At 42.5% G+C, this 17,719-nt stretch overlaps 1 protein-coding gene across 4 annotated transcripts in view; it reads right to left on the reverse strand.

Moving 5' to 3' along the window:
• The window catches only part of PLEKHA7 (pleckstrin homology domain containing A7), a 1,124,460-nt gene extending 1,118,881 nt beyond the window's left edge, over nucleotides 1–5,579 (reverse strand). For all 4 annotated transcript variants that reach the window (XM_086956043.1, XM_086956041.1, XM_086956042.1 and 1 more), the window contains exons 1-3: nucleotides 5,221–5,579; nucleotides 5,009–5,085; nucleotides 1,622–1,679 (exon numbers count right to left, since the gene is read on the reverse strand). In XM_086956043.1, coding sequence (XP_086812169.1) covers nucleotides 1,622–1,679; nucleotides 5,009–5,085; nucleotides 5,221–5,306 — 221 coding nt within the window. In that variant the 5' untranslated portion in view covers nucleotides 5,307–5,579. The remainder of the gene's footprint in view (nucleotides 1–1,621; nucleotides 1,680–5,008; nucleotides 5,086–5,220) is intronic.
• Between the last annotated feature and the right edge of the window lie 12,140 nt (nucleotides 5,580–17,719).

Raw genomic sequence — 17,719 nt, forward strand, 5'->3', positions numbered from 1 at the left:
GGATAAGCAAGGACTACAGAATGGAACGTGGCGGCAACTTGCAAGCCATATGGTAGTCAGGAAAAATACATTGACAGTTTATTGTTATCTTTCTCTTGGTCCTCCTCAACCTGGTGTCTGATCAGTGCATTGTGTGTGCTCAAGATGCCAGGGCTATGATCAGATGCTAGAATGTCATTCCAAGACATGGGTGCACAGCCTGAGACAGATCAAGATAAGGAGAAGCGGTCCAGAATTTAATGTACCTTTGGGTTCTAGGCTGAAAGGGCTAGAACTACACAGCTTTCATCTGAAAGTTTAATGTTACCTTTCAGGTGGCTTGGGGTGCTCATATTAAGGACTTTAAGAATAATGCAAGTTGATCTGCTTCTGTACCATGCCTTCAACATTTGTAGTGGTATTACCAACCATGTATTTGTGCTCGCGTGTGAAAAGTGGCTCATGCTAAATTAAATAGTTTAAGATGTACATAACATATGCTGCTACTGAAATGCTAAAATATGTACACGGTGCCAAGAAATATAACAGCAAAAATGTCAGAGTGCTAAAGCTAAATCTAAAAATTCATGCACAATTAATTTTGGAACACGTTTGCTGGGTTTGATGGGTTTTACACCAAGATCTGGTGGGCAAAATAAACACTTCAGAGCAAGGAATAATCTGGTCAAGAGCCTGAAAAACAACAATGGTAACAATACTGACATAACCGAGATGAAGTTTGTATGCTTTTTCATTATAATTTTCTTCTGTTTTTATGAAGTTTCTTTCTGTCCATGTTACTTTACAACATTAAGTTATTAAATTGAAAGCACTTTCATAAATACTAATATGAATATATTCAAATGGCATTTTCCAAAGTAGGCATTACATTATTAAAAGGAGCACTTTTAAGAACAGATTCCGCTGTAGTCTCAAATCATCGAAACCTGTTTCTTTCCACAAAGTTTGGAAAAGGTGGAGGCAAGTTCTACCGTCATGACTAGTACAGAAGCTATGTTTATTTGAGGCCCTTGCCAGCTCATCTGCATACCTCCACGGTGATAGTCGTACAACAAACTTGTATTGTGCTGGCAAACATAACAGTGAGGTACAAAGAGCAATGGTCGCTAATGGGCAAATCACCAACATGCAGCAGCCTGCAATGCATACACAGGAAGGCAAAAGAAGCTCCAATCAAGTAATGTTCTCCTTATGTGTGTATTGCAGGCTGAGGCATGTAGATTTTAGACCGGAGTTGTAACACACAGATGCAATGCAACCAAAGGGGTCTTATAAATATTAACGTAGAGGAAAAGACCAGAAACACAGACAAAGTCCATATAAATGCTGCTACCACCTCTGCCCCACTGCCATTACACCACATTACAAATGCGCCACCTGTGCCCGGACGTGCACATGACAAAACAATAGTGATCCAAACAAGACAACACAGAGCAGGTGGCCTAGGGCCCTTTTCCTGATAAATATTTCTGACTTTAAGTGCAGCCGTGCACCGCTTATGTGGGAACCTTTTCTGGTCTCAATCAGCACCAGGCATCAGTAAAACATAGTAGGTATTTTGACTGAAACATTACAGGATTACAAACAGAAAGTAACAAGATGCCTTGGAGACAATACTCACTCAATGAAGTAACTTGCTCCTTCATCAGTGAAGCCCTCCTCCCATCCCCGGGGTAGGTCTGCCAAGAAATAGAATAGAACATGAGAAACTTCAGGGTGAAAGAGCAGAAAACAATATAACAAATCAATGAAGAATATAACATGGCAATAAATGTAGCAATTAATAATAATAAAAATGAAGGTGTAAAACAAACCAAGAAAGAATTTAAAACTACATGTGCATATATTAAAAATTCCAAGAAAGGCCAAGCACTGAAAATTAAAAATGGATCATAAATAAAGTATACTTTAAAGGAACATGTTAGAAATCAAACAGTATATCAGAGATAATGGGAGAGCCACAGGATGACAAATGTAACAGTGAGAAAGTCAGTGAGAAGTAAATCAATGCACGTACGAATGTAGCAAATTAAAATGTAAATAAGCAATGCACAACAAACCATCCAAAAAAGCAACAGTGGCAGAAATGCATGAACATGTGTTATGCGCAGAACCAACTGAATAACAATTTGGATTGCTATCAATGTAAGCAACAAGTGCCTCTATGCTGACGACTTAGTGTTTCGCTTAAGGATGTACATTTCAAAGGTCACAAATCCTGGAAAAAACAAGATCAATTTGACCCAGGAGTATAAAGACGGTCTTGCAGAAGTATGAAAGTAGGTGGACTTAGTGTCTTGAAAAAGGTGTCTGGAATACAAATTAGCATTTTTATATAAACTGTTTAGTGTCCCTTTGCTGGCTGAAAGTTTCTAAGAGAGGTATTGCACGAAAGTAGACTGACTCAAAATTGCAGGATGCATAAACTTTACAAAAAAATAGAACTACCTAAACTATTTTTTGGAAGTTTAATTCGCTAAGAAATTTTATTAGGTGCAGTAGGGGAAACATCTAAACAAGAAGATAGTTTAGCACAGCCTAAAAGAGGTCTTTCCCGGTTCAGAGAACATATATTTTGTATCCACTATTTTGTACCTGGAAAGATGATTAACTTCTAATGTTTTAGGCCCTGATATTTTTGGGTGGAGCTCAAGATTGCGCCTCAAACAATTGCTGGAATTTGTTAAAATGTAACAAACCCTAATTTACACATTTAATAAATGTTAGTACTAGATTATTGTTGGATTTGGAAAGGATATCAATTAAATATATTCGGATATTGTGAATTCACTGCTTTGTTGGGAACCTCAGCTTAACAACAAGAATGTACAGTTTGAGCCCTGTTGTGGTTTTTCTTATTGTGATTACTTGCATTTCAAGAGCTGCCAAGTGTTTGTGGAGTTACCCTCACTACTAACATTCCAGGTCACTGTCTTGTCAAGTTACTATGAATAAATCTCCAAATTCAGATTTTGTACGAGTAAGAAAATACATTTTATCTTAGTAAAACACGTAACTAGGCGAGGGGTATCTAAAACCTATGCAATCTTTAAAATGCCAGAGGATTCAGAAAATGTTGAAAATAAGGGCCATTAAGGAGACAAAAATCCTCTACAAAGTGAATGTCTCAAGGCAATCTAATGCACAGTGCATTTAATTGGGTGAAGTTGAGAAGAATCCATTCTTCCAGAGGTATAATTTGTGGTATACTTCCGAAAGGTTGTCCAGAATGTTCCTTCTTAAACAGTAAACTCTGCAACAAATGTAAGGTCACAGTGGACTCCTTTGGATACATGGTTTAGAGATGGGGTACTTGTTGAAAGGTACAATATGGGGTATAGTAACTACTCCTTGCATTCAGATTGCATTTTCAAAGCTGAACTACGACAGGCTTCACAGACAATAGATAATTCATAGGACCTTTTGTGTATACTCCATACAAGCTTCTTTTCTCAGTGTTTGTGGACAGATAATGTTCTGGGTACAATGTTTCAGTTTAAAGTGGTTAGCATGCTAGGATAGAGATAACTTGAACATTGCTTCATCTCCAGGGAAGTTTGTTAAAGCTATTTGATTGATTTACTGTCTTGCAGAGATTGTAGTCTTGAATTTAGGTTATAATTTATTGATTTTGGTTTTTATATGTGCAAGTGAATCTATTTATTTATGGGAAAGAAGGGACGAAACAGTTTGGAGAGAGTATAGTAAAGATGCACAGACGTACACATGCAATTGAGTAGGAAAGGATTAATAGGAATAAGGACTAATTAGGAAAGAATGCAACAACATAGGAAAAGGACAACCAAAACAAGGAGGAAACTATAATGCAGGAACAAAATTATCAGGAAGAATAGATAAAATGAGAATCTGGAAGAAAATCAAAGCAGGAAGAAGACCAGCAATGCATGACCTAGAGCATTCATTCCACTGGAAGAGCTATGATGCAGACGAACAGGCCAAATTACAGAAATAAACCAAAATCCAGGAAATAATGCAAACAATGCATATGATTATGAAGAAGTGTAGAAATACTGAAAGGGAAACGTGATGTAATAGTAAAAGGCAGTGGTGTTGTAGAAGAAACCAAATTAGTAACAAAAGCAAAACAATTGAGTAGGCTTACAATAAAAGCAATAATGCATAGAAGAAACATTTAAATCTAGGAGAAAATCAAAACAATGCTGAAGACAGTGCGAAAATGAGAAACTACAAAGCAGGAATAAAGGCAAAAAAGAAAATGCCCAGCAATACATGAAAATGGAGACACAACTGCAAGAAACTGAATGAATGAATGAATGATTTTGTAAAACACTATGCTACTAAGGATAATGGGATTCCAGAAGGATAATGGGATTCCAGAAGGTTATCAAAAAGAAATTAGAAGATGGAGATAGAAGCTGTAACTAACAAGCAAAAAAAGTTTTCAAATTTCGAAAATAGTGAATTAAAACATCAACAGATGAAATAAAGTAACACATTGATGAAATGAATAATGCATAGAAATATAGAATCAACAAAGAATGGACGCAATAAATCAGTAAATAGTGCTTCAAGGAAATGCAACATGTATTGAGAAACATAACAGAGAAAGAAAGAAATCAACAAACTGGAAAAAACAAATCAGCCAGAACAAAACAAATTGGGAAGAAATGCAACAACATGGGTGGCATGCAACATACTAGTTTTGAGTGAAACTCTATAGCTTATAACATTTACAAAAAGAAATATCGCAACAACGTCGCCATACAAGGTAGACTGCACAAAACACAGAAGAAAGTGAAACTTAAGATATGAATGTATTAATTCATGAAGATTAACAGTCTGCAGAGATGGCAATACTGCATGCGAAATGTAGTTAGGGAAAAAGTACGAGTATGCAAAAGTAAATAAAAAATACAAGGTACAACAAACGATATACACATGCATACGCTAAAAACTGTTCGGAACATTCCTCGCAAAGCAAAAGATGAAAGTGCAGAGGGGGCAGGCATGTCACTCTTTCACCCACCTGACCGGATCATATGGCCGGAATTGACAGGCTCTCCTGTGCGCGGGTGCAGCCAAGACGTGGTGCAAGTTTTGTCACTGAGGAATGAAAACATGCACCTGTTATTGTCATACTGTAGAGATGAGAAGTGCATCAAAACACAGAGCTGTGCAGATGTGCGTGAGTGCAGGGTGGGTTAACAAAGAGGAAGTGGGGGGGAATTCCGGGCTTACTTCACGAAAAACACTCGGCCATCCTTGCACACTCCGTAGGACCAGGGCGCAGGTAAACTATCCCGCCCGACCGCGGCCGCCGCCATGTTCGCTGTCCCAGATCCTCCTGCCTGCAGCCCCAGGCTTGGGCTGCTGCAACACCGGCGCGCGCGCCCTCCCTCCTTGCTGAGCTCGCTGCGGAGGGGCGCGCGCGCGTGCCCGAGGGATCGCAAGAGGCGCGCGATGGCACTCTGCACTGAGAGCCAAGGGGTCAACGCGCGTGGATTCCCTTGCTTTGCTCGTGGCACCTGCACCTTAGGGCCGAGGCTGGTGTGCTACCTGGCTGCAGGGGAATGCTGATAAAATGAAAGCTTTCACACGGGCCCGCACCGGAAACTCGCACACGGCCTGAAGCTGTACTTTTACTTATCCAGTGACGGGCAGTCCCTCCCCGAGAACAGGTATAGTTCGTTCCCTTGACTCAGGTGCGCACACCTATGCGCGTCTCGGCAAATCCTGTTCACGCAAACTTTCAAAAACTCCAGACATAGGACGGAGATTGGAGGATATGTTTTGGCATGATGGTATTTCTTAACTTCTGGACCCCTTCCCCTTTGAAATACGTCTTGTAATACATGTAGATTTCATTCCTACAATAAAGCATCTTCGTGTTTATTTTATTTCTTTTTGAAGTTAAAGCTGGACTCACATTTTCTGTCACGTGACTATCGTTGCTACTTTGTTTGGTCGAGAACCAACTAAAGGTAAACATTATGTACACGGAACGACTACTGCGCAGCTTTGTTTGTTGCCACCGGGGTGGGGCGCACTATCAGGTGTAGAGCAGAGAATGCGGCGCCCTGGAGCCGGAGCAGCGCACTTTGTACCTGAGATGCACTGATAATCGGCTCAGGCCCCTGCCCGGCGGGGGAGGGGTTTATTCCCAAACACAAAGTATCACTGTCTCAGACTCACAGCGGCAGGGAGGGCAGAGGATCCGTTACTACCACACGTTACAGCGCCCCCACCCGCTGCGTAGAGGGCCTGTCGCACATCGAGGCGCCCCTGGCATTTATAAGAACTGGTTATTATTTCATGGGCAACACGGTGCCCTTCAGACTGATGCTTAACCTCTGCTCCCCCTGCTGCTGATGGGATTAGGGCCGCCTCCTGCACGCATTATGAGATCTGCTCCGTGGTTGCCAAATCTCCAGCCCCTGAAGGCATCACAAACTGGCTCGCTTACTACCAGCGTGCTGGAGAAAATACAAAATTTCCACTTTATGCGGTTTACTTGAGCTGTGAAGAAATTTTGGGTGGAGGGAATGTGTTTATTTTTTCACTGCCCACCTCAGCTATGGTTTTGTTGTCATAATTTTATTTTATTTTCCATATAGAGTTGGATATATTCGTTAATACTAAACAGGAAAACAATATATTGGCGCCACCAATTGTGTTTTTTAGGCAACAGTTTATTTACTTTAACATGTAAACATTTTAACAAGTTGTTTTTAGGGGTTCCTTTCATTTCAGAAATCAGCGAAGACGGTTAATTTGCCCAAATGTTTTATTTTGCAGTGTAAAGCATCTCTTTTTGGATTTTATCACAAGAAAAATCAATGTTTATTTCTTTTTCGACGAATCAAATATTCCTCCTTACTTGAAGATATCCATGTAATCGCACGATGCAAACATGAACTTGCATGTTTCTTAGCTCTTATTTACTTTTTAGTTGCAAAACGTCTGTAGCAGCCAGGCTTGGTAAAACAATTTTCACAATGGAGTGCTGCTCCTCTATGCCCCCTCACACATTCCATGAAGTTTCCATAAAATTGAACTGTTAATGAGCAAATCTACCAAATTATCCACGGGTAGTATTAAAATTTGGAATACATTTTCACTGATATATAGCTGAAGTGCGGTGGGATATTGTCTTATCCACCGTGATGGCCTCTGATGCAACAAAATGGCTTTGTCAATGGTCGTCTCAGGAGAAGGCAACATTAGATGACCCTGTATTGTGAACGCCTTTTTGACCCACTGATGGGCACTGTGAGAAACTCGCACTGCTTTCAGCCTCAACTCCCGAGCTCTCAGTCGTGGCCAGGAGGCGGATCAATTCAAGGTATACTCTATACAAGAGTAATGTGGTACATGAAAAATAAATAGAACACAACATCCTGTAAATAGCTAACACTCTTATGAAGTTTAGGATTCAGTAAAATATAAACAAGAACTAAATCGCAGACTTTTTTTTTAACATTCATTCTCATGAAATAGTCAGTGTTTTTACCAGTAACGTTAACAACATGAATATTGGGCCCGATGGGGACCGGTTTCAATGACCGTTTTAAGTGACCATCAGGTCTGATACCAGGAGGAACCAGGCACATTTAAAGCCCTGGTGCACTTAAGTTTGATTCAGGAAAAGGTCTTAACCCTTTTCACAACATAAAATGATCTGTTTAAAAGACAAACCATAGCAACAGTGGCAACTTAAACACAGATTTAACTCAGCTGTGAGCCTTCCCCCTTTCTGATATAGATGCACCGTCTCAACCTCCACTAGTGACTGGTCCATGTAAATCTGTGTTTAATGATAACGATCAACTCTGTCTGACTTCCAATTGTAATTGGGTGTGTTTGCTTGGAGACACCTTCTTACTAGTTTGGCACATCCATACCACTAGTTGATTGTACCCCAGCGATGTAGATAGAGGTTACTGGTATGGCAAGGTGACAAAGGAGTCCCTCTTTCTTTCTTTAGTACACTAATCTTCCATTCTTCAGTCTTTGAAGCAAGAAGAATTGGAAAAGAAGCACAGGAGTTTCAGGGGTGCTTGTTAGTTCTGCTAGACCTGTAGAAAAATATTTCCCAAATCATGTTGGTGGAGGTGTGGTAGTTCTCGGTCTGAGAAGTTGGCCTGGCATATGCTGTTCACTATTCTAGTGGGCACCTTGCACCATTCCAAACGGCCCTTGTTGATGGTAGGTTAAAGACAACCTTTATAGAAAGCTATCCTAGTGGTAGCTGTGAAGAGCAGCCTTCAGGCTAAGTCTGGGAGGAACGTAAAGCAGCTTGTTTTACCAGTCTATAATCTTGTGAATAACCAAATGAAAGGAGAACCACACCAGGTATATATATAAAATATATGTATTTATTCTAAACACATCCCTCTAGTCCCTTTATGAGGCTGGAGGCAAATGTACATTCAGTAAACTTAATAACACACAGTACATTAGCACAATATACGTTGAGCGCTAGGGGGGTACCAAACCATATATTAAGAAAGTGGTATAAGAACCACAACTTGCATAGACACAAGGCCTAGAGCCTGTAGAACTGCTGGGGCCACCAGAAACCACCCAAGGTAGTGACACGGGGGACCCACGGGGAACGCGTGCAGTGTGTGAACACAGCCACGAATCACCATTAACTTCTATGGGGAAAGTCGCGGTTGGAATTTTAAAGATAAAGGACACTTAGGAGAGGACTTGGAGCAAACCCCCTTAGACTTAAGTGGTTCTAGAGCCAATCCCCACTGGAGCACCGGAGTACTCTAGTTACCTCACCCAGGGAAGCCTGGTGCATAGGTGACTTTTGGTGTCAGGTTTCGTCGTCGTTTTCAATGGCGATATGCTGCAAAGTGCTGCTGCTGTTCAAGTGGAAAGTGTCCGGGATGATCCAAGCCTGGATCGAGGATGAGAAGAACCTGAAAGCAGAGGGGACAGAGTCTGGGTCACTTGCCAGTGACCAGGGGCACGATAGTCGAATGACCACCGATGTCGCGTGATTGCAGGTGAAGAAGGTGAAGGTTGACTCTTCAGCCACGAGGACTAGGAGGCGTCGACGATGACCAGGATCTGGAATCGAGCTGTCCCATGAAGGATGTCGAGTGCTGCGGTGTCTGTGCCCAAATTGGACCCAACAAGCCTTGGCAACAGCAACCCACTCAGGAATCAAAGAAATGCTTCAGTGTGGACCAGCATGGTCCGGGGGATTCACCACGCGGTGGAGAGTCAGGGCATGCCTGGAGCAACCAGGGAAGCCCAAGGAAAATTAGAGTTGCCTTCGTGGGGACCCACCAGTCGACGGACCAGGGATCGCGAAGGAGCCTCAAGCTGAAATGCAAGAAGCGGGCTCACAGAACACTTGTGGAGTGTAGGCCCACAATCTTCGGTGCAGATGGTGCTCGGGGCTTGGGCTACAAGTAACCCAATGCACAACTTCAAGGAATGTCGAGAAGTCAATACACTAGCAAATGTGCACTGTGTCTAGATGTTCCGGTAACACATCACTCGTGAGGGCTGCGGGTCTCAGCTTTGCCGGGGACTAGTGTCGGCCTCTGAGAAGTCTGGAAATCCTCTTCCTGTGTTGCAAATACTTCGAAGTGCGGTGGGACCTGCGGAAATGCAGACTGGCAAGAGGCTTTGTTGGTGCCTGCTTGAGCAGGGGAGTCACTCCTTGACCCCAAGGGAGATTCTTCCATCCTCTGGTCTTTAGTAGAGCGTTGAAGTTCCAGGATTCAGTTTCAGAGTTTCGTCCAGGTGTAATCTAAAGGGGTCCCTTACTTATAGTAAAGAAAGGGGTTGGACATACTCTGGGGACCCACCAATGGGAGGGTCTGGAAAGAGGGGTGATTACACCCATTCCTTTGTCCAGTTTCGCACCAGAGCAGGGGCTGGTAGCCCCTGCAACCAGTTTAAACTGGGCTATGCACAGGGACACCAATTGTGCCCCCAGTGCAGACTTTCAAAGCACTCATGGAGGTCACCCACCCAGCCCCAATACATTAAAGCCTGTCTGGGAGGTGGTTACACCTCCCTGTGACATGAAACCTATTGTCCAGGCCTCCCCTGCTTGCGTTTCGGTCCGCAGCAGGAGGCCAGACTTGTGTCTGTGGCTGCAGCATCAATTTTGTGATGCCAGGGCTCTTTAAAACTATTACCGGTTAGACCAGTGTGTACATGTCTCTCCCTCTAGAAGGGTGGAATTCTACCCCCGCCGCCAGGACTGGGGGTGGGGTGGTAGGATTCCAAAGTTTTTGACACCAAACAGGACATGTTTCCATGCAGCCATTCCAAAATTAGCATTCACTGCGAGGTAATAATGCACTCACGAGTATATGGTCTGGCTGCATCACAGAACAGCCTCAGAGAATAGATTCCGAATGCTGCTGAGGGGTCCTGCTCATGCATGGGCACCCTCTCACACAAAACCAAGCACTCTGCCTTCAGGATTGATAAGGCCTGTCGTAGGAGTGAATGATAGGCTTATATGTGTCAGTGATTAGAGGTGGATATAGGTAACCTATATCTTAGTTAAGCATGGGCGAATTTTGCGGATCTCGCGTTCGCGAATTTTGCGGATTTGCGGATTCGCAATCCGCAAAATCCGCGAATTCCCGCGAATTTGCGGATTTTTTTTTTTTGTGTTCGCCCGTGTTTCTGCCAGTTCGCGAGGGTTTTTACAATTTCGCAATTTGCGAACTTACCTGTCGGGTCGCAAGTTTTGCGAACTTGTTGTTTCTACGTGTCCAGCCTGTTTGGGACACTCTTCTTCATCACTGCCACTCTCTGTCACCACTGCCACTCTCTGACTACTCATGCCACCCTCTGGCCCACCCATGCCACCCTCTGTTTCATCACCACACCCTCTGGTTGTCCAGTGTACATTATTTTCGGCAAAGCAAAGCACACCTTCCCTGCCTCAAGTGACCTGAATTAATTTGGGGCTGATTAATGTGTCACAGAATATTTTTTTAGCTGGCACCTGCTTCCTTAGTGCGCCCTCATTAGTGATCTTTTGCACTTGCTAAGTGCTTTCATTGTTGCAAAATTAGTTACAACACCTGCCCTGCCCCAACTGACAATAATGAATTAGGGGCTGATTAATGGATTTTAACTTCCAGCCTGGCTCCTGCTTGTCTCCCTTAGCTGTAATTCAGGACCTTTGTGGCATATGTGTAACTATTCTGAGGTTCAGAGCAGGGTCACATAATAGTTTCAACTGGCAACTGAACTCTGGAGGGGCCCCTCAGGAAGCACTACAGGAAATGGCTACTAATGATGTGCCTGAACTTTTGAACCTGGTAAGTAGTTACTTTCAGTTTTGCTAAGATCGTATTTCTGCAATTTTGCACTTATTCGCGGGGCGCGAACTCACGCGAACAGTGCGAGCAGTGCGAGCAAAATCCGCTGCTCGCGGATTTGCGGATTTTGCGAGAAATTCGCAAATCTCGCGGATTGCGGATTTCCCGAAAATCCGCAAAATCCGCGAGCGTAACGGATTTTCCGCCCATGCTTAATCTTAGTAAGGGGTGCATGCACCACCTTACCCAGGCTACAGTAGCAGTCCTGTGGTGCCATTTTTGAAGGCTTCCCAGGGGTGGCATAATTCATGCTTCAGCCCCTGGTAGGCCTCTGGGGTACCTATGCCCTTAGTACCTAGTGTACCATATACTAGGGACTCACAATGGTACCCCAGTAACCAAACTGGAGTGTACCTAAAGTACATGCAATCAATTTAGAGAGGAAGCAGCTAGGCTGGGGTCCTGGATAGCAGGGCCCCAGCCAGACTAAAGTCGAAAAACAGTGAAACACCAGCAATATGTGGGGGTACCCACAGTAAGCAGATTACACTCGGGCCACTAAATCTTGCCCTTTAAGTGTGCACTCAACTTTGCAAAAGTTAAATAAATCTGATAGTGACTTCCAGAAATTCTGTAAAATTTCACAATTTCCAGCTGTAGCCCGAATGCAACAGTACCATCCCATTGAGCTCCAGAAAATTAGATATTCCTGTAGAAATATTTAGTGTACAGTTTGTGAAATGTCAAACAAATTCAATCTGAAACCAAAGCGACATTGTTTTGTGTTTTTATATAGCACAAACTTGATCCGAAGGCATCAGAGCGCTTTACATGAGCACCAGTTGCATTGCAGAAGGACACATTCATTTTTTGTTAGGCGCAGGGCCATTAGGTGATTAGCCCAGAATCACAGAATGTTGAGCGTTCCTGCTGAGACTCCAACCTGGTTCCCCAGCTTTGAGGTTGACCTCTCTAGCCATTAGGCCACATTCTCTCCCCATACTTGAGTGATACAGTTGTAAATGTTCTGCTAGGAAATTGAAGGGTCTACTTATGATGTGGTTACCATACCAAAGCATCTCCGCTATGTAGAAGAGCAGGAGTGTAGAATATGGGACATGGCAATTTAAAGAATTATGAAACACCCCCATATGCATCAGGAATCAGTGTGAGACATATAAACAGAGGAGACATTGTGGCCCTCATCCTCGTCCTCTGCAGCATTTGACACAGTTTCTCACCCCATCTTCACCAGTCGCCTCTAAGAGAAGCCGATCACCTCTAGATCTATCTCTTTTTGACAGACAGAACTCAAGGTGTCAATCTGTCACCATACTCTGTGGAAGGCTGCAAACCCATCTGTGGAGTGTCTCAAGGTTCATCCCTCAGCATAAAACCCTTTTTATAGTTTACATGATCCCTCTGGCCAATGAAATTCATGCATGTGACATTAACATCCTCTCTTACACCAATGACATATATCCCATTCTCACCCATTTTGACAAGACTCCTCCACATAAGGAACAAGTTCACTGCCTGCATGACCACTCATCAACTGGATGAAGTTCATCTGTCTGAAGCTCAGCACCGATGAGACAGAAGTAGTGATCTTCAGCACAAACACTTCACCATGGAGCTCCACCTGGTGATCAGCTGACCTTGGACTCAAACTACTCTCAGCACCCACTCAAGAGCCTTGGGATCAGCATCAAACTGGACCTGACTACACACGTCATTAATATCACCGTATCCTTCTTCCATACCCTGCAGATGTAGAGGAAGATCTACAAATGGCTACCAAGTACCACCAGAAAAACCATCATGCACTCCCTTGTCATCAGCACAATGGACTATGGGAACACTCTCTACACCAGGATCGCCAAGCAACTCGCCAGAATGTTACAAACCATCCAGAACTCAACAGCCAAACTCATCCTCAGGCTCCTGTACAGAGTGCACATTGTATCTTAAGGAGCTCCACTGCCTCCAAATACACAAAGGCGCTCAGTTCAAATTCCCCACTCTCACATTCAATGCACTACACAACTTAGGCCTAGGCTACCTGAGCAGCTCATCTCCTTCCATCAACCACCCAAACACCTCTGATCTTCGGACTCTTACTCTCACACTTTCCACCCATACACACATACAGATCCTGAAGCACAGGGTATTCTCGTGCATAGCCTCTATTGCTTGGAACAATCTCCCACTACACTCGGAGCCACATCTTTTCTTGAGTTCTGCTAGAAGCTGGAGACCTGGCTCTTAAATTAACTATGGCAGAGCCGAATTTGTGGGCTGGTGGCTGTAAACTACTGGTAGACTTATACCAACATGGTATATATGTCTCATTTATGTAGGCATAAGAACTGTTTGGGATAGGCCAAAGTCAATTCCTGCAATATGCGGGGATTGCACAAACTGGTAGAGAAATCTGGTCTCCCTTTCCTTAGACACAAACCACAAGACTATCACAGTAATGTTTTGGGAACATGTTAATGGATGGTGGCCATGTTTTTGCAGGGCATTGAGGCAAGACAGAGCTGGAACAACTGAAGTGGGCACCAAAAATGGATGTCAATAAAGATGAAACACTTACCGAGTGGCAGTGGAAAAAAGCATGCCTATGGGTTATAAGAGTCTGGAGCAATGCCCGATTCAAACTGGTTCAATATAATTTTATGCACAAGACACACTTAAATCCATGTCAATTTAGTATAATTTACTCAAGACTCTCTCCTATCTGCCCCAGCTGTCAAACTTGTGTCAGATTTTATACATATGGCTTGGTAATATCCAGAAATCTATACGTTCTGGACAGAAGAAACACACTTATTTGGATACCCAAAACTAACAATAAAACAACAAATACAGGGACTGCTATCCACTTATAATGCTGAAAGGAACAAAAAAATATGATTGGTAAAAAAACGACTAGCCAAAAGACGTATTGACATTCACTGTTTGAGTCCACGCCTGCCTAAAAATGACCAATATGACGAAATGATGGATTGCAGAAAAAGGCAAAATGAAGAAACTTAAACATGGCAAAAGTCTTGCTGAAGATCTAGCTTAATCAATCAATCAGGGGTTTATATAGCGCGCTACTCACCGGTGAGGGTCTCAAGGCGCTGGAGGGGAGAAGGAGCTCCGGATTAGTCGGAGAGCCAGGTCTTGAGGTCCTTCCTGAATGTGTGCAGGGTCGGGGAGCGTATGATGTTCACAGGGAGCTCGTTCCAGGTCTTGGCTGCGATGTAGGAGAAGGCTCTCCCTCCGTTTTGTTTCTGCAGATGTGGGGGTCCACTGGAAAGAAACGCTTGGGAAGCTAAGACGCTAGGCTGCCATGAACACCATACAGGTTTATAACGAACACTAGTAAGGGGAAGTAATTAATCACAACAGAATTGAAAACGGAATAGCATTGAGTTGCCTGAAGTATTAGAAGGGGAACAGAAAGCAGTTTAACAGGAAAACAGGCATACAATCAAATGCCATGTCATTGAAACATGAATATCAACAAATGCACATAACAAGTGCATTTTGTGTAGATAAGCTATATACTCTGGAGCTTTGTACTCTGAAGGAAAAAATAGCAACATAAGGGATAGGAAAAAAATGTACTTCCATTTCAATTGTGTACTCACTGAACATACAATACTCGGTGGTGTATGACAATGACCACGCCAGATGTCCACATACGCAAATATTTATCTTTTGATATGAGTGTTATGTATTATGCAATAAGGTAAAAACCACATAAACAGATTGGGGAAAAATGTTACAGCTTGAGAAACGAGCATTTGCAGTGCAATCAGTCTCGCCCTTGGGACCTTTTATGTATTTAGCTATTCAGCATATTAGCCTGGGTGCTGAAACATCTACTGTTCTTTAACATGGAGGGAAAGTAAGTGGGCTATCCATTAGGCAGGAATCACTATTTACAATCAAATTCGGGCTCTACATCTCACTCAGAAAAAAATGGTTCCATCTATGACCATCCTCCCTATAAAAAAACAGATTGCTTACCCAATCGTCCTCTGTACAGATATGTAAACTTTGCAACATGTCCTTCAAGAAAATAGGATCAATAATCAATTAACTGACATTTTAAAAGGCCTATAAAGATCTCTGCATTTCCTAAAACAAAGCACCAACTGGGCCGAATCCACAATAGGTACAGGTTTGTACATGCAAGTTTTTATCTCACCTCTCATTTCCTTTGTTACATTCCTCACATAACAACATGCTGCAACAGTGCCTGTTATAACATAATTGGAGCACGCTTACATTTGTGGACATGGATTATTAATAATCCACTGGTGCAGGGTCACCCTTTAGTCCAAGGGTTCTTAACAATTAAGGAGGAATCGACACTGGAGTGAAGTACAAACCATGGATCATTTATTTTGCATTCATGAATGGGGGCCTATCCTACAAGCACCATGAAGACACACTGGGAGAACACACTGAACATCTGGTTACATGGGTTTTTATAGGCAAATGGAGCTTTGGAAAAAACACGCAAATGAGGTAACAGCAAAAATCAACAGCCTCAGTGTCTTGTGCAATTGCTATGTCCTAAGACTGAACGACAAGATATGCTATCTGAGTAAACTTTACTTGAGGATTAATCATTGTCTGAAAATCCTTGAGCAGACACCAGCGGTTCTCTGCATGTATACACAGCCTACAATGCCCCAATCTAGATTCTTTACTTATGTTTATACATATGCAGTGTCAAGGATAGAGCCAGGCTGGAAGCAGGGCAGGAGTGAAAAATGGATGAGGCATAGCTTAATCAAAAAACGAGAGAATCAGATTTTACATTTTAACATTTTTTCATTTTTCTGCCTATGCTGAATCCATTTTAAAAGTACATATATTAATCTCTGATATCAATATTGATAAGTTCGTAAATTTCAGTTTGCATCATCATTTCTCAATTTGATTCATGAACATTAATCGGGGGTGATTTAATATTATTACAAGAAGCTATACAAGATGTACATATCATAGGGGCACATTGAATGCAACAACAGCAAGTGAGAAAGATGATTCCTATGGTAGCTATTCCCATTAATAATTTCCAGCCCCATGTAGAAATGATTCCCCATAACCACTCAGACCAAGTCCATGTTCCGTGGTCTTGATGTATTTCCGCCACTATTTTATGCAATTTAGAAATGGCGTCATAAACAGATGGGCCGCTGTCAGGGATGAACACATGGCAGCTACTCCCATGCGACCTGCTCCACCACGATCAGCTAATTCTATGTCTAGGACCATTCTGTTTTGTAGCGTTAAAATTCTCATCATTTTAAGCTCTTCCATAATATTTCCAAGTGCCATTGCTGTTTGATTAGTTACTGCTTCTACCACCCGGGTCAGACATCTAATCTTCCTACTATTTAGGGCTGCCCCAACAAAAAAAAAGAATCCCAAGTTAAAATCAACATACTGCTGTATTGCTGTATCCGTTTGATCTACTTCATCATTATTTAGTGTTCTTTTAAGTCTATTCAAAGAAATGTCATTAAACAGTCTTTGGTTTTTGTGATAAGATGCAGGTGCTAAGAATACAGGAGGAAGCAAAAAGGACACGTAACAAGTTCCAGACCAACCGACTGGTAGATGATAATAACCTTTGTTTCCACAAATGAAATAAGTGTTTTGTGAAGATAGGAAACTACTATTGTTCATTCCAGTGATATTCAATACTGTAGTACAGTCACTTTTTCCCACAGGAATACTGCCAATGCTGCTCACACAAAGATCTGCTTCGGCTCTGGTTACAGTGATAACAGGAGGTCTATTACCTTTGGCTGTTCGAATGTTAGAAAAAACATATCTTGTGGAGGAATTTCCTCTGCGATACTCCTCCATTTCCCATACATTTCCTTTGGCCTGCAGGAGTTCTTTATCGTCAGCGTAACTGGCCTTGTTTAACTGGGCATTGAGTCTTCCAACATTAGCTAGAGTATTATTATTGATTGCAGAGGCCCACAAAAGTGCGAACCAGGCTCCACAAGAGGCATTATGTGAGAATGGCAGGGGAATGAGAGGCGTTCCTCATTTTTTCTGATGGGCTGACATTATTCCACATATCCAGCAGTTGATGGTGTTCAGAGCATTAAGAGTATGATGTAGCATTTGAATGAAAGTGTTATTGAGGTAGGACATTCAGTGTTTTCATTCATGGTAGGGAAGGGTGAAATAATAATGTTCCGTGGGGACAGGAGTAGTAGTGGGCAATAAGTTTCGAGCTGGAATTTCTTTCTCCATTGTCCAAAAAACTGCTGCCAATATTATCAACAATATGATCAGAGTCACCATACACAGAGTCTTGTCATTACTTTGCAGCTTGGATCCCAATCTCTGCATTTTCTCCTTCTCTGTATCAATACAACCAAAGGTCTGAGAGAGACCCA

The sequence above is a fragment of the Lissotriton vulgaris genome, chromosome 2_1 (genome assembly GCF_964263255.1).
Source record: "Lissotriton vulgaris chromosome 2_1, aLisVul1.2, whole genome shotgun sequence".
Classification (NCBI taxonomy): domain Eukaryota; kingdom Metazoa; phylum Chordata; class Amphibia; order Caudata; family Salamandridae; genus Lissotriton; species Lissotriton vulgaris.